The sequence below is a fragment of the Etheostoma spectabile genome, chromosome 17 (genome assembly GCF_008692095.1).
Source record: "Etheostoma spectabile isolate EspeVRDwgs_2016 chromosome 17, UIUC_Espe_1.0, whole genome shotgun sequence".
Lineage (NCBI taxonomy): Eukaryota > Metazoa > Chordata > Actinopteri > Perciformes > Percidae > Etheostoma > Etheostoma spectabile.
In genome coordinates, this window is record NC_045749.1 from 14,437,398 (window position 1) to 14,463,442 (window position 26,045).

At 39.1% G+C, this 26,045-nt stretch overlaps 1 protein-coding gene across 28 annotated transcripts in view; it reads right to left on the reverse strand.

Moving 5' to 3' along the window:
• Positions 1–26,045, reverse strand: part of dst (dystonin) — a 108,458-nt gene that overhangs the window by 65,524 nt on the left and 16,889 nt on the right. For 16 of the 28 annotated variants that reach the window (XM_032541436.1, XM_032541433.1, XM_032541442.1 and 13 more), the window contains 14 exons: positions 18,520–18,581; positions 15,511–15,600; positions 13,068–13,169; positions 11,761–11,838; positions 10,432–10,524; positions 3,951–4,117; positions 3,729–3,841; positions 3,436–3,542; positions 3,218–3,337; positions 2,748–2,843; positions 2,511–2,638; positions 1,012–1,105; positions 755–909; positions 201–666 (listed from right to left, as the gene is read on the reverse strand). In XM_032541436.1, the coding sequence (XP_032397327.1) occupies positions 201–666; positions 755–909; positions 1,012–1,105; positions 2,511–2,638; positions 2,748–2,843; positions 3,218–3,337; positions 3,436–3,542; positions 3,729–3,841; positions 3,951–4,117; positions 10,432–10,524; positions 11,761–11,838; positions 13,068–13,169; positions 15,511–15,600; positions 18,520–18,581 (1,871 nt within the window). The other 12 variants (XM_032541459.1, XM_032541458.1, XM_032541457.1 and 9 more) reach the window with 6 other exon arrangements.

Consider the following 26,045-nt stretch of genomic DNA (forward strand, 5'->3'; position numbering starts at 1 on the left):
AGTATCTTATTTAATAATGAAAGCTACAGTACACTATAAACAAACTGAAAAAAAAAAACTTGATGTTTTTTAACAATGAGGGCAGGGGACTAAAGATGAAAAATAGCCTTTTGGCTATTTTTTGTGTAAAAGCATGCACTTTATTAATTTGCACTGTCCCCTTTCATAAATAAATTGAATTGAACATAGTGACAACTCACCTGCATCTCCTCCACCCAGCTCAGGAGGTCCTGGACAAATTTCATGTTGACCTCCTCTTCTGTCATGTTGGGGTCTGTCAGTGAGGATTTCAGTAATGGTTTGCGGATCTGCATGTGTTTCAAATGCCTGAGGCTCCCTGGGTCCATGCCGCCACCACCCATGTAGCTGTGGACTGAAGCAGGCTGCAGACCGGGGGTCAAGGCAGGGGTAAAGGACGGGGTCAGGCACGGTGTAAGGCTAGAGGTGAATGGGGACCCAGGGGTACCTAAACCCCCTGAGGGGAGTGCAGGAGTAAGGGCCGGTGTCAGGCTTGTGTTGAAGTTCTGAGAGTAGCCAGAGTTCAGGCTTTGCGTGATGCCCGAGATCATCATTTTGGTTTGTTCTGTTGTCAGGGTGCGACCTTTGCTGTACACAGAAGAACACTCTGCTCTCAGGGCTAGAAGGTCATCTCGGAGTTTGGAGACCCTGTTTTTAAAAAGGAACAACATTATGACATGTATTCATGTGTAAGAATATTCAGTGTGTTATTTTTGCAGGAGGATATACACTGTACCTTTGGACAAGTTGATCTGCAAAGGGGAATTTCCCATCCAGAAGAATCTGGATGTCCACCACTTGTTGTCTGAGGATATTCTCACACTCCAAAAGGTAGCCAGCAATCTCAGCTTCATGTAGGAACTGAATTCCAGACTCAAGGCGTTTTGCATCCTGAGCAGAGGAAAAGAAGACACTCACAATCACTACACTGAACACAGTGCCATTGTAACACAACTTGCAAACAGATTCAAACAGAGGTTGCACATCACTTACAGACTGCAGGGCAATTCTTGCCAAAGCCAGCTTGTCCTCTCCGTTAACACAGTCCCGCTGGACCCTGTTGGCAATTTGCTGCAACATCTCAAGCCTACAAAAAAAAAACGTTCAACAGCTATTACCACTTTAATACAAACAAAATAAATATTCACAATGCACACTGTAATCTCACCTGGATCCATAGGCAATGTTGTTATTGAGAAAGACAGAGCTGTTCATTTGTAGAGGTTCAGTAAGAGTGGTGTCATTAGAGCCAAAACTGGTGAAGCTACTGTTGCTAACAGAGGACATCCCACTAAAATAGGCCATCTTACTTTACATGGTAAACCACTGCCGCCAATCAAACAATTACCGTAACATTTCTCATCCTAATCATCCTTCTTAAAGGAACCCAGCCTCGACCTGGCCATAACACACCCAACTGACGGAGCAGCTTTCAGCTTGGTTATATTTATACTCCCACAGCCAGGTGCTGAGCGTGTAAAGGGACTCCCACGCTGAATTATTGTGCTGCCCTCAGGGGACAAATATTAAAGAGCAAGTTGAGGCAGTATGCCTGTGTTCTAACTGTGACTGTAAAGTCCTGCCAAACTGCTGTGATTGATGTTTCTGCTAGTTTTCACCACACCCCAAAATTAATACTTTAAATATGTTGTGTTTATATATAACAACGGTAGGGATGGAGATGTAAACTTGTTTAAACTATTGTCAATGGAGAATTTCCAAGTCTTTGGACTTGGCCTTAAGCTTCCTCAGAAATAAGATCTACTCTGCAAACAAAAATTTATGCAAACAGGCACCAGCTAGAGCTCAGAAACCTGACTGAGCATGCCATAAGGAAGAAGTAACTCTTTGTGTTGTTATAATATGCATGTTTCTGTTTTTTTAATGTCACTACAGACTAGACCAATAGTGATTTTGTTCCTGGACTGATATTTTTTACCACTATTCTATTACACAAGATTAATATGTTTGCTGCTTATTTTGCAAATCACTCGATCATCTGTAGCACAAAACTCAACCTTATCATATGCACACAGTGCACTTTGGCTGTAGTAAATCTGATCAAGATATATTGTGTAAAACAGCTCATGAATATGTTGCTATAAATCATATATTTGGCTTGCAATATAATGCTAAAAGCACCAAATACACCAAACTCAGAAAATGTTATGTTGACTCATGTAGCATATTTGCTCTTTCATCTATACAGTGTATGAAAAGCTTTTAATTTAGACATGCATCTATCTATCTATCTATCTATCTATCTATCTATCTATCTATCTATCTATCTATCTATCTATCTATCTCTTGTTTGTAGCACTTGTATTTTGCCACAGTCACACATTTGGTGTGTGTTGGTTAAATGGAGACATTTGGCTGACAAGTAACCCATACTATTAGGTTATAAAGACTATAATGATGAGACCTTTAAATCAGTCATTATGTTGAGCCAGGAGACATGAAGTATTACTAAGCTCAGTGCCGGCACATACCTTTCCACCTCAGGCCTCAGGCTCTTCTCCCTTTCTAGCATGGCAACAATTAATTTACCCCATTCCTTCTCCACATCATTTGGGTGATGACCCTGGGGTAACTGAATACGTCCAAACTCAATCCACATCTGTCAGGGACAGAAACAGATTTGGTATCACTACAGTGCGTATCACTACAAACACTACAATGTGTGATCAAAGCAACACGTTCCTCTATTTGGGATTTGTAGCCTATACCTCGAGCATTTTATAGAGATTCTTGATTTTTGTCTTCTCGTTCTCTTTCAGCGGTATTTCTTGTTCTTTAAACTGCAAATACTGTGTATAAAGTGCCTGTAAAAGAGAGCAAAAATTATATTAAAAATATTTATACACTTGTACCACAAATCATCAGAAGAGATATTAATCAGGAGACAGATCTCTAAGCAGTTGTCCGTACTCTCCCCTTGTCTTTAAAGCAACTGTATAAAAGTGCTTTTACTGTTAAAAGCTATCGACTTCTTGCGGCAAATGGATGCTGCTGCTCTCTCATATCCATCAATATCACTTTAAGTCTCAGTTACAGCAGGCAGACGTTGCATGTGGGCTATTCGAGGAAGACAATTATTCTTCACCATGCACATGCTGGCTCTAAGCACTCTGTAAAATGAGACAGCTACAGCTCAACGTGGGCAAATAAAGTTTATAAAGATTCAAATATTGAATACCTTGATTTCCACAGGGTTGTTGGGGAATGATCTATCTGACATTATGGCCACATTGTGTTTGATCCACTGGCTGAGGTATTTGATCATATTCTGGTACTCCACCCATTTGATATCAACATCCTGTTAAAAGAAAACGGACCATCAGAAATAAAGCACTTCTTTATCACTTTCACTTGGATTTGGGTGGAGTTACTTGTGGACTGATGCCATCAACTTACATTAGGACTGATTCCATCAACACCATCGGGTACTTTTGGGAAAGCATCATACAGCGTTGAGACGTATGTGATGACAGATTTTTCATCGGGTGACTGAACGTCTACGTCTGATGAGGGAAATCAAAACCAAAAGGTCACAGATGCAAAACATGTCAATGAGCTTTGCTCAGAGGACTTATTCCCCAAGCCAAAATCTCCAAGCTTCACTTCACAAGATTTATAGCACAAAAGGTGTTGAAATGTTTGAGTGTTTCCTAAATCAAAACATCCATGACAGTGGGTATGAATCTCACCCTCGGGGTCCAGCAATCTGGCCACCCCCAGATGTTCAGCTACACAAAATGCGTGCTCTAAATTTGATCGGTTGGCCTGTGTGGACACACGGCTCATGTCAACCAGGTCTGGCCTGCAATAGGGAGAAGGACAGACCAGTAAGGCGAGAAAAACGCGGACAGAAGACCCCTAAACCCACCAAATGCTTTATATAGCCTGTAGTTTCTTCAGTGTTACGGTACCTGTATTTATGAATAATGGCGTTAAATAGTCTTCCATCCCTCCAGGAGGTTGTGAAGTTGTCACATCGTACACCTACGTAGCCATCTGTTATCTGCCTGGACCAGAACAGTAGCCTCTCCTTGGCGGTCATGTCCTCGGACTCTCCTGTCACATGGATCTCCGATATCTGTCAAGATGCCATGACGTTAAGTGTGCAGAATCACAAACACACACACACACACACACACACACACACACACACACACACACAAACCTGTGAATAATAACCCTGTGAGATTAGTTCACCATTACTGAGTGGCAACAATCAGAGCAGCACCTTGAAATATGATGCAATTAAATGTGATAACATAAGCAACAGCCTCAAAAATACTACTGCATTAAATTTACTTAAACTTCATGTCACAACAAAGACTGACATTTTAACCTTCATAAAGATAGTACTTATTGTACAAGTGTGAATTACGTGTAAATTAGATAATAGTTTTTGTTCACATAGGTCAGTGTGAAATAGAGTTAAAAATATGAAAAAATTACCCAATGGGTGTTATATTGACGATTAAGATAACCTCTAACCAACAGTGTCACTTCACAGGTCGAGTTCCACAGTGTTGTTGGCACACAGGATTTAAAGCACATTTATGACAACAAGAGTTTCTATTTACAGTTCACACAAGATTTAGTAATGTTGATTCAAGCCTTTGTAGACTTTGTTTTCCTGCAACATGCATCCCAAACAACCAAACACCATGTGTCAGCAATTCTGTAATTCCTTTTGCTAGGGAAGCCACAGGGGATACATTTCAAAAAGTTTTTTTTCTATTTTCTAGACAATGTTACGTCACAACACATGGTTTAAACAAAAAAACAAGCAGAAACAAAAAGTAGATTCAATCAATCAATCAATCAATGAAACAATCAATCAATGAAACAATCAATCAATCAATCACTGTCCTACAAGGGGGGAATTTTCAGCCAAGTGACATCAGTCATAAAAACAACAGTGAAAAACAGAAAAAAATAGTAACACACTACAGCTAAAACAAGATTAGAACAGATACAAATAGCACCATCTTGAAAAAAAAAATTCATGGAAGAATCCCTACAGACAAGAATATCCAGATGCTATAGCTTCCAAAACCTGAAACATGTGTTAAGAAAGCATACAACAGAAATTTAACAGGCCTACGGCCAACGAAACAACGGTTAATGTAGTCTTTTTAGTCTGTAGTCAAATGACCTGAACAAAGTATGATATGGACAAGCCAGGGCAGCCACAGTCTTCCTAAGAATGTGTTAAGTATAAATGTCAAAGAGCTGAATTTTACTGACTGTTGAGTCTCTTTCTACTGAGCATGCTGAGGTTCCAAAGCACACCATGATAAAGGATGAAACGGATTCAATAAGACTGCAAGAGTCATCAAGGATCCACAAGTATCAGAACAATTAATTAATTTTTCCAAGAAAATAAAGACGCTGCTGTGCTTTCTTTCTGAGAAAAAAAAATTAACGTTAGAGCCGGAACACATTTTGTCGTCAATAACTATCCCAGGAAATTTTTAATATCTACCTAGATGATTAAACAGTGCTGAAGGAATTATATCATGATACAAAATAATAAACTTTAGCACCATGGCCCTCTTCCTTATCCTGCAGAAGACTGACAACCACTATCACTGCATCGTCCTCAGATTTTATAATGTGCCGATTCTCATACAAACTCTGCAGCCATTATTGTACAAAATATAAAGAAGAGGGGACATATAGCAGTAATCACTTTAAAATACAAAACCAACTGTTCTAGTGATAGCACTAATTACGACATATTTATTTGTTCTGAATGTACTCAACAAAATCCAAGCCCCACCAATAAAACTGAAAAAAGCCTGCTATTACTCCAAAGGTGATTGAGGGATCTTACACTAAGCTCTAAAATCTAAGTAACTATTTTTTTACCCTGATCCTGTAATATATTGGTAGGGCTTTGACAAAAAAATTCTATGTCAACATACTGTTCCTGTCTCTATATATAAACGTGCAGCATTCATATTTGAACAGAGGTTTCAGGTAAATTATGCCATATTATGCAGTCAAAGTGTAAATCTGGCCTGTGGCGTAAATACATTATATAACATATGATTCATGAGAATGACTGGGAACACACAGAAAAAATACCTCAATGATGACATAATGCTCAACCTGCACAAGGGACAATGCTGACCATGGCTTATAACATGATGTAATAATGAGAAAATTAGTTTAACAGTGAACTGGTGATACTCTAAAGAAGTGTTTTATCAAGCATTTATTTTCAATGTAGTGCTTAACGTCCATGATTTCAACATCAGCCTTGCAATTTTCACGTTACATTATAACCCAATGCCCTTATCTATTATGAATCACACACATTATGAATCGCTTTAAATAACACGCTCTAAGTTTACCTCGTGTTGGGTGGAAATACATTTGGCAGGAGCTGGAAGATGTTCTACGTAACCAGAGCAGGAGTAGGCCCTCCGTCTCCTCCTCCTATGAGCTTGAGAGCCCCATATTATCTTGGCAAACGTTTCCTCACTCCCAGGTCTGTCATTACCCCTCAGAGTCTGTAGCATGTGCTCCACTGCTCCAAAGCTAACAGCCCTCCTTAACTGGCGCTGTAGCAGCTTCTTCACTAGCAGACCATCCTTAGCTGAGACGCCTCTGGAAGTTGTGTTAATACAGCGAAGCTTTCCTTTTACAATAGACCGGCTTCTGTCATCGTCTGTCTGCTCTGTGCAAAACCTTCCTGACCTGTAAACTAACCTCTTTGTGGATTGATTACAGGGATCTCTAAGGATTAAAACTGGTACCTCTCCAACATAGATGCCTGTACTGATGCTGTCCTGCCTGGATAGATGCATCTCCACCTCTGATGGTTTATCCAGCTCTGCTTGGGACTCCTTTGCATTCCCATCTGGGCCATCTTGAGCCTCTGCACTACTGCAGATGGCCTCAGTTGCCTCACTTCCAGGACTCCTGAGAGATCCAGCAGGCTGAAAGTCTTCTGATTTCCTCTTCTTCCTCTGAAAATAGCGGCGCCCTTTGTGTTCTTTAGATTCTAAGTTCAGTGGAGCTTTCTTGGGGTCAACATAGCATTCCTCTTTAGGGCCTCGAACACAGCCACACATGTTTCCCATGGCTAACAGTCATACAGTCTCTTACCCATTGACACTGAGCTGTTTTCAGCCAAAGTATTAGTAGTGTATGGTAAGCTCCGCTTGTTCTGAAGAGTAACTGTCCCATTGACAGAAAGCCATGTTCACGATGTGCAACTCCCACACAATAAACAGTGACAGACAAGCCGGCAGTCAGGCACAAAGCTCCCTTCACTCAAAGCAGAGTTGACTTTTTCCTTTCGTTGACTCACAGCTGAGAACTGGTCAGCCTGCCTGTCTCTCCGCTCTCTCTCCTCTCTCTCTCTCTCTCTCTCTCCTCTCTCTCTCTCTCTCTCTCTCTCTCTCTCTCTCTCTCTCCCTCTCTCCTCTCTCTCTCATCCTCTCTCTCTCTCTCTCTCTCTCTCTCCTCTCTCACTGCCTTTCTGTCTTGCCCTGCGTGCTTTTTCTCGAGTCCCTCCTCTGACACTGGAATCCTTTCTGACCTTTGAAACATTTCTCTGGCTTAACTAATCCAGCACAAACACCATAAATGCATACGCAGACATGGCTCATGTGCTTATAGTTCTCAGCTGAGCAAGACCGGAAGACTTGTGGACAGACCTGTTTTGTGCCGACTAGTCTGCTTCGTCTACACAGTAAACCTGTGCACGTCACAGACGCCTCTTAAGTTTGCTAGTATTTGTGTCTGTAATGACGGATGGAGGGGACAAGGTTTAAATTGCAAGTGGATGCCAGCCGATAGTCACCTATTATGCTGTGAGAAATTTTGGCTCAGCAAGTTTGGCTGTGTGAACTGGACAGAGTCCCAGCCAGTCAGAAAGGCTTTGAAAAACAGAACAGCATAGAGAGCAGCAGAAACAGAGTTAAATCCGAGCTGGACAACAAAGTGCTTTCACTTTGTCTATTAATCAAGATACGTACAATAGCGGAGCCAGAGGTGGGGCTTAAATCCAATGGTTTAAACAAACACTATTATCTGAACAGATCCCCACCACCACAGTTCACAGGGGGCAAATGTTCTGACCAGGAAGTGATTCAACACATAAAAACCATTGCAGCAAGTATTATATAACATTGCCTGACCGCATGGGGGAAAGGTTCACTGTAGGAGAATCAACCAATACTTGTATTACATGGCAAAACTAGAAATAAGTAGTGTGTGAAAGGGTAAATAACTATAATGTCACCACACAGTTCAACTAAAAATAAGACTACTAGTGCTACTGTCAGCTTACAATATTTGGACGCCAACAAAGTTTTCCTAAAGGTCAAAGTCACCTGACAGCAAACCCAGTTCCAACTACAGTTTGTTGATTACTCACACTGCTACTTATGGTCAGCTTATGGCAAAACTATCAAATAATACAGCATTAGATTATGTTTGTACAAACATGTTATATTTCAGTAAAATTATGATTTATAGCATTTAATATTATTTATATACTTGCTTGGTACAGGGTTATTTTCCCCCATCAGTGAATTAATGAAATGAATAAATCATGACTCTCTGTTTGCGTACAGAGCAGTAGACATCACAGAGACGGTAACAAACAAAGAAGATAAACAAGCATAGAAATACCTGACTACAGTGCAATGTCACCAGCTATACCAAAATAAACACATCACTCAACACCATGTCCCAGGTCACAATGCACCGTGGTCACCGCTGTGGAGAATAGCGGTAGCGTTGTATGATGAAATCAACTTATCTGTGCAGACAAGATCAAACAATAGTCTGAATCACCCTAACAAAACTTCAGCAGAGAATCATTGAACCAGCAACGAGGCAGCGGATTGACACAAATCACTGACCCTGTCAGTACTCTTAGTTTATATAAGTTAATATTAAAAAACAATTGCCTGCGGCACTATGAAAAGCTCATATAATATGTCCCCAAAACCACCCCTGTACTTCAGGCAGAGCCAGTCATATATAAGCATGTAATACAAAAACAGTTCATACATGCCAATCTGCTGTCAGCTGTGATTATATAATAAAGCCAAAGGCCACATTTTCTCTGCTATCCCCTAAATCAAGAAGAAACAGGCCCATTGCTGCTCAAGGGCTTGCGTGAGACTGACAGCAGCAGGTGTTGGCATCATCATTGACGCAACCTGTCAGCAAGCCCAGGCAAAATTACATTACCTACTTTATCCCCTATTATTTCATCAAGGGCAATCAGACAGATGTATTCTTGTTCTAATATAGTATGCTAACTCAGTTCCATCTCGATCAAATCTGCAAGTGTGCAAGACTAGTACAATGGTCCTGTCCCTAACCAACCACTGAGTTAATGTGGCATGTGCCAAAGATATTAGTAATCCAATGCAAGACAGTCAGAGAGAGGGAGAGAAGGGAAGCGAGAGTTTGAGGGAGAAGTAGTTAAAGTATGGAGTTTCTGCATGCTATTGGAGTTTGGATAGACACTTTGGTGGACACCTGGATTCTCTTGGCATTCAACATGTTTCAGAACATTCAGGGAGAAACATAAACTCAGCCAAGAGCACAGTCTTGAAAACCATCAAAACTCTCCAAAAAGCAAAGCATGGTTGTATTGATTTGTGTACAGATGTTCAGAGTAATGCTTTTTCTAGCAAAAAAACAAAAACAGTAAACCAAGTGGATTCTGGGAAATAAAAGGACTACACAGATCACCATACTTTTCTATTGTTTTAAATTTCCAAGCCATTTCCTGCTGCATTAAAACATAGACTTGTTACAACTCGCGCTGAATCAAACATGAATTAAAGTAAGATAGGTAAACACTAACATCATTTATTACACTGTAATCCTCAGTGAGTAAGACAGCAATAATATCATTCAGCATGATCTATGCTGCACAGCTTTGACACCTTGTGGTCAAAAGTAGAATCCTTTTAAATGCATTAATCTGGAGGGCATTTGACACGCTATTATGCAACTCAATCCCAAATTCATGTTGCACTGAAATCTCTGTAAAACTCTAAGACAAAAGGTATCTCATAAAGGCTTTTTCATAAAAAATAAATATAAAAAAGCCCTACTGTAAAACCAAAACTATCTCCATGGTAGTTTCTGTCAAATCAGATGTTTGAGAGAAAGAAATATTGCTTATTTGAAGTTCATGTGCATGAAGATACTTCCAACATATCAACATGGAGTAGGATGTAAAGATACACATAAGTTTAAGATTAACACCTTATTAGTAGCATGAACTCATTACTTACATATAGTACAAGGATATGAAAGTGAGTAATTATCCAGTATCGGAGTAATACATTCTAAAACTGTACTTTCTTGCCTAATAAATTAATCATAATTATTAAACCATGAGATGACAACGCTGACCTGAAAGTGCAGAATAATGGTCCAGATCAATCCCAGGGTCAGTTTTGGGTTGCCGTCTGTAATGTCGTCATTCCTGATGTTTACAAGTTTGACCTGATGGCAGGAAACGCATCATCATTCACATTTCGCATATTTGCAAAATCTCTAAGTGTGCAAACCCTGCTCTTGAGTTTTTACAATATGGCATTATCATCTTTACATTTATTTGTGTATTATTACAAAGCATGAGTATAACTGTGTTTTGTCTATTTTGACTCATTTGCCTGTCTTTTATCAAGCACCACAAGGTGGCACAACAGTCATTATATTATATCAGGAACACTGTTGGTCTGAGATGACAGAGAGAATGAATGCTTGCTACTAATTAAATGCTATAAACCTGCTAGGACTGTTCTATCATGTCAGAGTGAAAAAGTATGTGCATTTAATGAATTCGCAAAAAAAAATGTAATAGAGAAAATCAGAGTCTAAACACATTCTTGTTTCAATGGATCAGTTCATGTATCCATCTAGTGCCAGCCTGATCATCTGTAATAATTGCAATCAATAAGCTGCAGGAGGAGATTTAAGAAAATTTAAACAGTCATTAAACATTTACTGATTACAGAAGATGCATCAATTTGTCTGATATGTACTGCAGCTAAAACAATAGAACAAGTCATTTGTGACCATCTATGATTCCTTTGTCTCAAGCCTTACGTCACATCTGGCTACGGCTCAGCCAAGCTGTGTTCTTCATCACATCCTGAGTGGTGGGGGAGGGGAGGGCAATCAAAGCTCTCTAAAACCCCACTGATGGGATTTGTAGTCGGCGCTCCTTGAATGCTGTCATTACCATTTGTGGAGACTGAATTTTAATTTTCAAGGAACATGGCCACGAGTCCAACAGTGTTGGAGAATAGGCAGTGTCTAGGTAATCACCACAGAATGGGGCTGTCCCACGCAAAGTGTGTGTCAGACACAGTGTGCCACTTGCATTCCCATTTCAATTAAGTGAACCTTTGCTTACATTTGCCTGCCTTAGTGGTTAACGTGTAAACAAAACTCTCGTAATATGATGCAACTCCTAAGATACATTATGATCTAATACATTTACTTTTTTCTATTTTAATGTGCTGTTCAGCTGTAATCTTTTGTATAATTGCTTCCTCAAAGTGTGAAAATTTAATTCTGTGGACTTTCAGTAGAATACTGCTATGAATCGTTGAGAGGACAGGAAAGGCAGAAATATTCATTTGACCTGCAGTCTAAACTTTTAAAAGGTTTATGAAAATGTTGGCTCCAATGTATACAGAACAAGTTTTACAGCGTGCTTGGATTGATCCTTACCTGCCGCCTCTTTAAATAATCGAGTGCTATTTGTACATTCTGGAGTCTGTGGAAGCGCATCCTCCCTCTCTCCCGAGGCTGTGGACATAAAGAGGGATGAGGGGCCATGCATGGTAATCAGCTTTTTCTCAATATCAGAGGACACATTAAAAAAATGATTAGTAACATGGTGGACACAGGACATGCTTCCAGGTTCTTACCCGCTGATCTGGTGAGGTAAAGACTTCAAAGAATGCACATTAAGCTCTACCCAAAAAAAGGTAGACATTTCTGCAGTCCCACTCAAAATCTGTGCATGTACAGAACATTTTCCACCATCTGCATCTCTAGAAAGTTTTCTAACGTGTAATAACAAACCAAGTAAACCTGCTAGTTAACACAGTCTCACAGCTAAAGTGTACAAAAAAACACAATAATACATTTGGTTTGCTGTGTTGTAGACACTAAATGTAAATCTTAAAAATGATAGCAGAATGCTGCATTGTTCGAACAAGTATCAAATCGCTTGTGGCAAATACACGCTGACAGAAAAGGGCCACAGCATGAGGTAATGAAATGGAAAATGCATTGAAGCCAGGATGCAGCAGCAACAGCAGCAGCAAAAGACTAGTGCTGCATTCCGCCATATTTCTAAGTTAATGATAGCTGAGAGAGGAATCCCGCTCATCTCAATAGCAAAGCAACAATATTTAATAAACCCATCTCCCACAGCTTTCATTCTGTGAATCGCATACACTTATGAAGAGCTCTTGAGGCTTTAAGATGCCCAAAAAGCAGCAGATGAAAAATGTCCTGATGCTCACGAAGGTTTAGAGCACTTCGATATTATGGCTCAATGATTGGCAAAGCTAGTGAGATGGATATAAAGACCCAAGCATCATGGGCAATTTCCTTAATAATTTATTGCATCTCTTCAATGCCTTTGCAAGGTCAGCGGGCCAAACGTATTGTTGATGCATGCTCAAAAAGAAAATTTGAGCATGAAGATGCCTGGGTCTTTAGTTCATGTGCACATTTAGCTGCATCATCAGTATCATCTGGGCATGTATACAAGGATTCTGACGTTATTTTCTGATCAGAAGAAGTGGCATTAGGAAACATAGAAATCACAGATTTATCTAAATTGGGAAAAAGGAAACAGTACTCTGAAAGCATATAGAAGAACTACAATATCGCCTAGCGCAATTATGCAAGACTACAAAAAGACAAATCATATAGTGGGATTGTTTCTACACTCCCGTTAACTGGCCACAACACAACTCTGAATTAGTTTGTTAAAAGGGGGTGGAGGGGCAAGCCACACGTACCCCCTTATCATCATCATCCACCGTGTCTCCATGCTGCTCAACTGCACATGCTTCTGTCCCACTCACCAACCGCAATGTCTTCAGAAAATCACGCTCCCTTGGCTTATCACCGAAAAGGCAACACATGGGAAAGAAAGGAAGACATGGACACACACGGCGGCCAAATCAAAAGGAAGTTAGACAATGGACAGAAACCAATCATAGAGTGGAGAATAGAAGAGGGGGAAAGTAGAAGGGAGACAGGATGTAAACAGAAAATAGATAGCTTATAGAGGATGAAAGTTAGTCACACTGAAGGAGGGAGTAACTGCTAGGGCTCCTTGCTTAGGAATACATGCAGTACAAATTCAGTAAGGGACATCACAGCATGATAACATTATGGAGCATAGGACTGCACAAAGACTGTATTAAGGTACTTAAATATAAGATGAAAGAATGACATGGTAACATGTATAAATAATACTTCAAATAGCCTGCTGGTTAACATGCAGTAGCTCCTGTCTTAGGCCAGAGTACTACAGCTACAGGCACTGTGCAGCTATGTGCTGTATATGTGAACACAATACTAAACTATATAGAATTGATGCCCTTATGATTTCTCATGAACAAAGTAAAAAAAAAAGGCTCCATACTCAAAGAACAGTGCCACAAACCAAAGGCTGAACATTATGACAGTTTCCTATTTTTAGTTAAAATAACATGTAATATGGACATTGTTTTCTAACAATATTACAGTGTGTACCTGACAATTTTGCATTATAGTTTGCAAAAAAAAGTGTTCTATCATGAACATATTGTTGTATTTTATTATATAAAAAGTTACTTTTAACTAAGTTTATTTCTACATTTCTACAAATAAAATTAGACTATTGTATAAGATGACAATTTTCACAATCCCTTTAACCATTTGGTTAAATAAACAGATGTAAACTAACCTATTGGGCACTTGGATTAACAGAGAACAAGAACACTCATTCAGTCATATACTGTATGTGAAAGGGTTTAGGTTACTTTGTATCTGAAAAGTGTTCCACACCTAGGAACGATCAACTTCGAGTTTAGACAGAACAATAATTCCATCAGTTTTTAGTCATCATAACTGCACAGCTTCCCGCAGTCAAATGAAACACTGTTCATTGTAATATTACTTTATTACTGTCAGGTGCAGTTACTGTGCACTAATATTTGTAAAAGGGCATTCTCAAAAAGACAGAACGTGATTTTTTTTGCACAGAAGTGCAACAATGTTGGTCCTGGAAAGAGTTCGGGACACAGTCACGACCAGCAGAGAACCCACAGCAATTTTACATCCAGAGGTTTAAATAACTGCTCAAGTAGTTATGGTATTTAAATAAATTTCACCTGTGGAAACGAGCACAGGAACATCTGTTGTAATTTACTTTTAACTAATTGTACAGACCAATACATTGGTGTCGTTTCAACATACTGTATCCATGTGGCCTGGATGGGATATTCCACACTTGCAGTTTATTTTTCTTATTGTAATATAGATGACAGGAAATGGTTCTGGGCTGTGCACTTGGATTTCACTACAGCTTTTAAGGTCATTGACCATAATATTGCTATAGCCAAGCCTAGCGCCTGCTTGCAGAATGGGAGAGCCAAATGAAGAATGAAGGTAGCCTTTGGCAGTTAGTGCGTTAGAAAGGCTAGTTAGCAAGTTAAACTTTGTTAATAACTGATTATCTGTGGCCAAGAACTAGTTTTCCTAGTTAGTCCGAGCTAGTTTTCCATCTTGCTAGCTTTTACTTGCTAACATTTTGCTTTTGCTGTAATCACCGTATTTAATATCGCACTCAAGTATGTCGCTACTTGAACACTACTACTGTGGCACAAAGCGCCCCATCCCTCAGTGTATCCAAGAAAACATATTTAAAGCAAGGCATATTGTACCACATCTTACATCTAATAACACAACACAACTTATCAAACATCAGTCAATTTCATAGATATCCTAGAATGGATAAGGAAAAAGAAACAAAAAAGGAAATAAAATTGTCTTGTAAAATGTTCAAAACCTGTTTAAACTTTAAATTTTTTTTACTTTATTGAATAAGTTTTGGTGGATGTAACAATCACAGCAGATCTGATTACAGAACCCTAAAATCCCAGGATCCCCTCCTACCATCAGTTATGCAAGTCAGAGAAAAGGAAGGCAAGTGCATCTGTCATGCATAGGTGTAATAGATTGCTCTATGGGAAGAGGAATACATTGCTTATTTTCATTACCTGAATATTTTGTGATTTCATAAGACTAATCTCAACTGACATTTTTCTAAGAACTCAATAGGATCATGTCCACATGTAGCAAAACATTATCAGTGGTTTTGACCAACCTTGTTTCTTTTGAGTGCTGTTTCTCTCTATTTATTTTAGAAATACAGACCACGGAAAATAAAACAACAGAAAAATGTTAACTCACCAATGTGTCTCCAGACAAAACCTCCAGCAGTGAGATCAGGTTATGTCCATCTCGTAAGTCTTCATACAGGTCATTTATATGCTTTCGTACCTACCAACATAAGGAAGCAAACTGTGAGCAAATATTGTTATTAACACAATTTTTTATTGATGACTGTTCATTGTAACAAACATTGCAATACAACTACTGTACATGGTGTTTTTGCAGTTAGTGAACCATAATAATCTCAATTTCTAAAGAAAAGATCTTTGAGGATTAGACCAGGAACCATGAAAGTCTCTCACATTCTTACACTTTCAATCAATTTGGTGTTCAGTTTCAGTTTAAGCCTAGTTTTAGAAAAAACTGTTTTACACATTTTACAACAAACTTGCATTTCTTTTTTTCCCTCAAAGCTCCCTCAAACTGGAACAAATGTAGAATAAAACACACATCATGAAAACACACACATTGGGATGATATCATCGGGACACCTTATCTAAATACTTGAGCGAGGCACTTAAAAAACTCCGGTGCAAGTCTTTCTCCGTCCTGTAGGCCCACCTCTCCTTCCTGTCCTAAATACCACACCTCTGTAATCACCCTGCTGCCCGTTGACCTGCTTTCACACAGGGCTTTCAGCACTGTAATCCCAGATAGCAGCCACAGCTGTGGAGCCAAAATAGACTTGCACCCTTATGTTATAGGGTCAACAAAGCAGGTCCCGGACTATTACTCAGCACCTCTGATTTCAGAATCTGACCGTCAAACCTGTATATTTAAATTAAACCATCAACGCAAGTTCAACTCGTTCAAACAACTACAGTACAGAGCATATTGTTTTTGTACTCATGTTTCTGTTTCTCTCTGCATGTGTCATGTTTTATTGCAGTACTATAGACATAAAATCTTATTTCTTTTTTATTTCGGTTGTGACAAAGTTTACATAATGCATCCCTCATGAAACAGTGAGAGGTGTTGCAGGTTGACCCTTAAATTGACCCTTCAGGACAGTTTTATGGCCCCTAGACACACTTTGAAGATGATGATCAAAGAACACAAAAATACCATCAGGAGCAAAACATATACAAGACGGTTAGGGGAAAAAAGAGTGGTCCACCGTATCATGTAATTTAAGTCTGGAGGCTGTAGGCATCACAAGAGTCAGCAATTAGTTGTTGAGATTTTTCAGTCAGGACCAAAGTGGTGGACACACACTGCTTGCATCGCTAAAAGTTTAATATGCTTCACACGACTGCCACCCGTTTTCCTAAGCACACAATTAGTCTTTGATGGATTTTTTTACCTTGGAAGAAACAAGCCTTGCTTTGACATACAGAATGAAATCAAATACTATGACGACTCCTATAAATATTGTTATTAGCACAAATGTTCATTGATGACAGTTCATTATACCTGTACCATCCATTAAACTATTGTACATCGTGTTTTCAAATATCTGACCGCAGTTATTAAACCATATTCCATATTTATAAAGAAGAGATCTATGAGGGTTAAACTGTACCAGCAGCCATGAAAGTCACTTCCATTCTTAACAACAACTCAACCATTGATGCAGAGGTTTCTTTCGCAGCTGCATGGCGTATCCGTTTTTATTTCAGCTCCCGTGTTAACAGGTTGGAGCTTGCACACTGCCTGCGTGACACGCACGTCTCAGACGCGGCTTGAAAACGCGTGCATGCTAGAAATAGGACCGACGTCTATTTTTCATGCAACACGCAAGCGTATTGGAAGCGTTTCCAGGCAAAATAGAACACAAAAAGATGTTAATGTGTCATGAAAACATTTAATAAATGACATTTTGATGATTAAAGGTCTCTAGGTTTTGACATAAATGCAGATATAAATGTAATTTAAAAATGATAATAAATAATGATTGATAATTCAAATATTGCACCTGCAAAATATTCTGTAGCCTGTTTTGTCGTCAGTACCGCCAACGTTGTCTTTGCTATTATCAAATCAGAATATATTTTTAACATGAAGTACACTACTGCTTGAGTGTAGTACATTTCCACAACTCTCTCCCCATATGTCATTTTATCAAGGGGAAACATACATGTGTACAGGAAAGGCTAGAAGCAGCAGCGCTGCATCAGACACTTTTCTGGTGTGCAAAGACAAAGAAAACGTAACACAGTCGCCACGCAACTGACACGCAACAGAAACGCCACGCTCAAGCCACGCAAGCAGTGTGCAGGAGGCCTTAGCCATATTTGCTGATGCTCATTTCTATCTGGCAAGCTACTCGCTCCCATTAACAGGACTTATGGCCTCAACTAACGCATCTATATCAGTACCATTGAGCAGATCATTATATGTCATTGCTTTTCATGCACTTTAATAATAGGGAAGTAAATGAATGAATGAATGAAATCCCCTTGATTTATATATCACATATTTCCATGTTTATGCCTTTGACATCACAGACATTAGTCCAATTTGTAGTAACAGCAGTGATTAATGCAGCACTGATGCATGGATCTTATAAAGTATAACATTACGCTTGATTACAAGGTGGTGATGCATTTTGTACAAAGTCCTATTGGATGAGACTTGCCAGTGCTTGTCTGTCTGCTAAAGTGTTTTATTAAATTCCACACACACATGGAGTGCCACAGTAAGCGATTCAAATTTCTGAAAACAAAAAACAACCTGTCGCTGCAGCAGAGCAAGAGCATATGTCATGCTAAATTACTTGTAACAAACTTTAATAATATCTGGGGAGGAATGTTAGCATGTTGGAACCCAACATGGAAAGTGGTAATTGTTATCACTGCCAATTCTTCTCTAATGGATTGTTTGTGTTAGAGGACAAAATTGCAGATTGTTAAAGGGGGAAGAAAAGTTGGAATTTGAACTATTATTTAGGTTTCACCTCTGTATTAAATGAATCTAGTTTCCAGAGGAAAACATGGGACACAAATGGATGAGATCAGTTTTCACATGCAGAAATTCTGAATTTGACATGTTAACAGAAAAAGGATGCTATCACTAATGTGTTCTTACCTTTAGCAGATGCTGGTTTATCCATTTTGTAAATGTCTTCTTCTGCACTCTGTCTCTTTCATCTGAAGAAGAGACAGAAAAAAGAAAAAATGCATGGTGTGAATTATTTTTACACGTAAAGCAATCACCATAGAGGTGTTCGGGCAACAGAAATCTCTTTTGAAGAAGGTTGTCATTAGACAAGCCCAATTTTGCTTTGTAAACGCCTGTTATGTGGCCTCTCATGTTTAGTGTGAACTATGAAAAAAGAAAAATGGGGAAACAGCAGTTCTTTACTAATGGTTCAACCATTTAACTCTCTTTACTTACGTTTTAAAGAATTTAGCAGTTCCTTTTTGTAGCTAATATGTTGCTTCCTGCAATACAGACTCATGTCATAACATGTGCAATGGTATTTTTGGATTTATAGTTTTAATGAAAGTGATGCAGAAAAGTATCGACATCTAAATACCACAGGTCCCAGAAGTGGCTATAAAGAAGATGTCATTTCCCAGAGGCTGAAATGACATCACTCTCCTGCATGCTTTTGACCACATTGGTTTTTTTGCTTCTAATTACCATAGCAACCAGATTTCCTGCAGCCAGTGACATATGTGAAACCAGGACGCATATGGAATCAATTAAAAGGAAAAGGAAACTGATTAAACACATTTTCTCAAAATCAATACATTTCTAACAGTATACTAAAAGGTAAAAAAAACTACACTTAGGTTAGAAAATTACAAACTACACTTGCATTTTTATGTTATTACATCAACATTATGTTTTTGTGTTTTAAATGCTGGACTCTTCCTTTAGATTGCCCTCTATCCAGTGTCATAGCAGAGCAAGATTTACACCAGTCACCACAGTTGTAACTTATTCCACGGCTTCCATGTCTCCCAGTCTGCCTGACAACTCTTTTAAATCAACCTCAGTGAACACCAAAAACCTCACATGTACAATCAATTATATTACGATCTGTCGGCTAAGTCACATTTACTATGCTGCTAATGACAACAACACTCTGGAAAATAGGTATTTTTCTGAACACTGGCCACAGGACAAACAACACAGATTACCCCCTCCCTTTAATAATCCTCAGTTACAGAGGATGTTTTGCTCAAGGCTTACCTACTAATAAATAACTTAGTAATGAGCGAGCTCAGACATGACTAACCTGTCAAGGAAATGACAGGAAGAAGCAGCAGCAATATAAATACTGACCCATGCAGCACATTAGAGTTACCAGGTGAGCTCTATGCTCCCTCTCAGCCTTCAGCAGGTACTTCATGCTCTGCACTAGCTCCTGAGGGCTGTCGATAGGATCGTGGTTCAGGTGGACGGATGCCATGAGGATAAGCGACTGAGGAAGCAGTAACAGTCTCCTTCTTCTTGCCTGCCTGCCTGCCTACCAGCCTCTAGGGAAGCTGCGACTCCCTTTCTCATCAAGCATCAGGAACGAGTCCTGTCAGGTTTTCCATGGCTACTCACTATTTTGAGATTCCACCCAGTTGAGTGTTTATCTAGCAGCAGCACTCAAAACCACAGAGAAAAAACGATGCTTCTTTTAAAAAAACTTGGGGAAAAAAAGAAGAAAAGCTCCTTGTTAACATGTTTCTGGATGGTTCCAACTAACTGTTGCAAGCTACAGACAGTTTATTCAAGCTGCAATTTAAGAGCAATGTACCATCATTTCATTCATTCAATACTTCAATGATTCATATCAATATATCTTGAGCAATATGTCCACCTATAGACCTTGATTTTCAAGTTTGCAAAAGATTTCAGTTAATCATCTTTCTATTGAGCATCTGCCAAGATTCACCACAATGTTCAACTCTGCAGAAACAACTGAGAACACAGCCAGGCAAATGACAATCAACACCCTTCATGATACGACACAAAAAATACCAACAGCACAATGAAATCTCCATGGAAGATATTCAACTTTCAGACAAAAAAAAAGAAAGTATTATACGGTGCATACCCGTAACATAGGAAAGTTACAGAAAAATAAAGCTTTGTTGTCTTAAGTCATGCCATTCCAGTTCAGAAAAAATCTATATGAAGAACATACTGCAGGATTTTGAATTATCAGCCTGAAACAAGCATTTCCAGAATGAGGGGGGGTACCTTAAAGGACAATTATGGCGCAAAAGGAACCTAAGGGTTAATAATGCATGGGTACTGAGTCGAACGTTCTCTGGGATAGGTTTAATGCAAATCAAATGTGACCAGTTTTAGCGCAAACCTCTAATTAGCTTATAGCGCTAGTCGTCAGGGCACGCAAAAGTAAAAAGAAATCGCTATTTCTATACCACTAACAAGGCTCAAAATAGCACCCCACTTCCACGGTAGCATGATGAGGGTCCATACATGTAAACCAAAGCATTGAGAACTTTGAGAGTGTACAGATATTTTAATATTTTATTTCTTAAAAAGACAGTTTATAAAGACAGTACCGTTCGGTCTCCAAGTCCAGTCGAACAATGAACGCCATGCTTGAGCTACGCTACTGGTTACTGGTTGCATGGCGTTTGTTGTTCGACTGGTCAGTGTTCCCAAGATGGCGCTTGCCTCTATACCGAACAGTACTTTCTTATGAACAGCTTTTTAATAAACTTTCTGTACACTTACAAAGTTCTCAATGCTTTAGTTTACATGTATGGACCCTCATCATGTTACCGTGGAAGTGGGGTGCTATTTTGAGCTCTGTTAGTGGTATAGAAATAATGATTTCTTTTTACTTTTCGCGTGCCCCAACGACTAGCGTTATAAGTTAATTAGGGTTTGCGCTAAAACTGGTCACATTCGATTAGCATGAAAACATATCCCAGAGAACAACTTGGTACCCATGTGTTTTTAACACCTAGGTTCATTTAGTGCCGGAATTGTCCTTTAAGAGCACTGTGACTGTACTCTCTACAGATTCTTGCATTTAGTTCATCTAAAAATAACGCATGTCTAAAAGCTGCAGAGAATTGGAAAATGGGTTACTCTGACAATTATTCTGTATGATGGGCTACACATCTAAATCAAGGCCTGACACAAAGCCAAATATTAAATTAAGGAAGCAGCACATCAGCATATCACATCCAAGTCTGACAAACCATTTGTCAAAAAAAAATCCAAAAAAGTAATCTGACAATACTGCTTTGTCACTGCTGATCTTTTTTGTGTGTCACAGCTAAATCACAGAGTAATAAAGCAGTGTGGCCTGCAATAGGACACTAATTTCGTTTGAAATGCCCATATCTAAGCTTTGCTGAATAATATATAAACCTCTCCTGAGAAACTCATTAATATAGATTGGCTGAGAATTCCAGGAAACTCTCCAGCCAAAGCAAAGGACGGGAGCTGATCGAGAGTATCATCAGCCAGCTATCAGACGTAGTAAGCAGTAGGCTTATGTACTAGACATGTTGCACAGATTACAGATAACTGGCAAACTTAATAGACTCAGATCAACATCCGCCACTGTCAGGTGGTGTGAAAACTGTAAAGCAGAACAAGGAAGCAGGTTTGAACATGCTATGAAGTTATTTCTGTACCTGTGCTTCTTAAAAAATAAATGAGGGTGTTTAATAGTATGGTGCCCTCTTGAGGATTTAATGAGAATAAAGAGTGACAATGAAGTCTGATTTAATATCAGCCCAAAATATATAAAAAAAGGTTATTTGGTCATAACATGAAATCCGTAGTAAATATTAGTAAAGATCAGATATCAGGCAGCTCGGTCCCCAAAACAATCAATCAATATCACATCAATATCACGCACTTTATCCGCTAAATCAGTTGCGGTTCAAAAGTAAGTTTTTTTCTGCAATAGTAAAGCTGCTGTATCAAGAAGTCTCTGGAAAAAGCTTGGAGCAGAGACATGGTTGCTAAACAGTGTCTAAGGCTCTGGTTTTCTACTGAGGGATTTTTTTTCTAATTCTAACATTAACCAATCTTCATCGCTAGGCGTATCATGTTTATTTCATTGCAAAGGTTTGCTTATACCGGCAAGAACCTCCAAATTGTGACAATTGACGACAACTAGAACTACATACAGTGCATGAGAGCGCTTCACAATAATGCTTTAAGTATTTAGGAATAATGCACATATTTTCAGGTTTTAACATTCTTACTTTAAATTCCGATTACAGTTTAAAACTGTGACCAACAGGTTGGAAATTCTGAAGGATCACGAAAGCCTGACTAACCACATTGCTCTCATATTAAATTTCAACTTCTTGACATTCAAAACCTTGGGGCTGCCTAGAAAATTGTATTTAGTATTTAAGTTGTCATTGTTATTTACTGTACTTTTTGTAATTAACAGAGAACCGTATATGAGTACGTTCAAGTGCAATGCTACTTTTAGCAATGACATAACAAACACTGAAATCTTGACACACAGTGGACAGTTTAGTATGAAGGTTGAGGGTTTTATGGTCTGTATAGCTTACTTTGTCTATAATCTGAGCACAGTGCTAGCCAACAGTCCACCCCAGCATTCAAACAACATAGAGCTCCTGAGAAACTTATTTGTAGAACTCAGCACATGTGCACAGCTATAAATAGCAACAACCCTAAACCATGCTGCCCATGCAACTGCAGACCACATAATCTGTGCCACTTAGGTGACGTCCATTTCCTTACATACAACAAATATGACTAGTGAAGTAAATGCTTGTGGTAGAGTTGAATTTGTAGTACAGTTGATTCTTATGCATTCCTGGAAAGGGGTTAGTGTCTTATTTTTTGATTTGTGAATGTAATTTACCCATCCCAAAAGCAATGTTTTTTATATGTTAGGATATGTTTGACCAGTACTGATGTTTACATGCTCTAAAACCAGCGATTTAGGACATGACACTGGTCTTTTTGACTGATATTTACTAAACTGCTTCCAACACACTACCAGAAATGCAACTAGCAGCAGACCCGTCTACAGCACTTCACACTTTCATTACTAGATTTTCTCAAGCTTCTTTGAACAGGAGAACGAATAAACTGCCTGGCACAGGGGGCCGGTGACACCCTTTGGCATCTTGTTACGTCAGGATGCCTAAAATATCCCCACATTCTGAGCAGGCCAGAGTCAAAAAGTCCTTGCAATCAAAATCCAGCCTCTGTAATCCTCTTGACCTCGTATGGGAGGGGAATCAAAACAGACAAAGACTAAATTGAAAAGCCCTCGACCTTCCAGCCTATGACAAGAACTCGTTAAACAATTTTGTGAAACAGCTTGCATTTCACATGTCAGGCCTTATCTTACACCCGGCTCGGCGCAAAGCCCAACGCCCAAGTGTCTTTGCTAGTTTAAGACCGACACAGTCAATTTCCCGTCCAGCACACACATCGTTTAAACGGCAAATGCTCCTGTGCCCATGGGCGTGCTGGTCTTGCAAGGAGGTGTGTTCAGGTGCTTTCTTGGCATATTGCTATCTTGAGCCTAGGGTCATACACAGCGCGTAACACTATGCTTGTTACCATATACAATCTGCTCGTGCGCTTTCACTTCACACACGGGCAGATCACTTTCTTCTCCTGAACATCTCTCCTTCCTGCTTAGCAAATCCGCCGTCATAATAGCAATATGCCAAGGTACAAACGTGCCTGGCTTTTAAAAGGAATGGGAGATGACACTGATTGGTTTATTGCATGTTACGCCCAAAACACCTATGCTTAATTAAGACACTAAGCACAACCCTTTAGAACCATGCGCCTGCCACACAGACCCTACCTCAGCTTTGTTTTGAGTACAAGGCCATCTGTTGCATAGCAATGGGGAATTTGAAATATAGGTCTACATTAATTTAAGTCAACATATTATCACTTTGATAAAATTACAATAAGTTATGATAATGCACTGACAGGACATGAATCACTAAAACCATAATTTAAATGAGTCTTGTAATGTTTGATCCTGCTCACAAACAGACAATATAAGACATCGAGACACAGTAATGCTTCAATACAACAAACAACATGCAAAACACATTCTTTGTTAATGTAAAGTATGTATGAAATGCTATGTAATGTAAAGTATAGTATTTTGTTAAGTAGGTCTAGATCTAAGCTCTGTTGTGTCACAAGCCCTTGTCATTTAGAAACAGATTATATTTAGTAAAATAAGACTAAATCCCACAGCCCTGCCCCAGCAGCTCTGTTAAATGAGCTAAATGCTAACATCAGCATGCTAACATGCTCACAGCAGGGACAATGCTAAGATGTAAAGGAGGTATGAAAAAGCAGGTATCATGGCTAAAATGGTCTGTTGTAACTTACCACAATTAAAATGTTATTATTCAACCGTTGGTTAGATGAAACATTTTTTAAATTTTTGAACTGCACAAAGGCCCACTGAAATGATGACTCAGCTCAATCTGGCTACATTCTTTCATTTCCATTTAATAGGCATGTTGTGAACATGGTATCCAGATAGGTGATAAACAAAAATACTAGTGGGACGATTAGAGGGAGAGAAGTGCAGGTGCATTTTTATCATTCTTTCAAAGAGAGAATACTACAGTCAGTCTTCTCAGAAGGGCCGGGCAGCATCTGAAATATGTGAGTACAACAGCTCAGTAACTGAAACTGCTTGCTCAACCTTCTAAGCAGTTCTTCCAGTCAGTCTTTCATCTCCCAACTTAAGCAAAGAAGAAACTAAGAAAAATTCTTCTTAATCAATAACATCTGTAACCTTGGTTTTCAGGTTGTTAAGGTGTAATACTCAATTTCCTCACTTTTGAAGATGAAATATTCTATCAGCCTTGATAAAAAGCAATTGGAGGATGAAGCTGGCAAAGTGCCCTTATCTAAGAGCTATCACTACAATTGCACTCAGCAAAGTCAAGGAGAGGAGGTAACATGGTAAGCTAATGGGACGGACAAAACTTACAAGCACACACACACACACCACACACACAACACAATTGCTAACACTCCAATACAAGCCTGCATATGTGCAACAGCTGCAACTGCCACATAAGAGTGAATATTTGTGCATGTGAGGAAATGTTTTCCTCCCCAGACTCTTACTCAGATTATGGATAATCCTTACCAAGACTATTTTTGCATTAAAATGTCTAAAAACGATTCTACTTATGTTATATACAGTATATTTTTAGTGGCGTGCTTGCATTTTCACAAAGGTTTCAAACAATGTTCAGAAATCTGTCATTTTAATTAAGACACGGCGACCAAGCGATATGGGGTGTGTGGGCCAAGCAATAACCTAAAGTTTGCTAATCCATTGTAGAACTGACCATATCGACCCCAGGCGCGTCAGATATCACGCGTCTTAAAGGCGATTTTTTACAAGCCTGTGTAAAAAATTTACACAGGCTTGTAAAAAATCTGTCATTCAACATCAACGATTGATGATTTGAAAAACTGATTGAAAAAAAACTGAAAAAAATGATTACTTGAGAGTTACATTATCAATTGGAAACAGATTTGGGAGTAGCTTGGGCCAAACCCGAAATTTCAACAAGGTGCTCAACTACCACAACGTGGCACAACAGCTTCAATGCTATTAGATGTAGATTTTACTG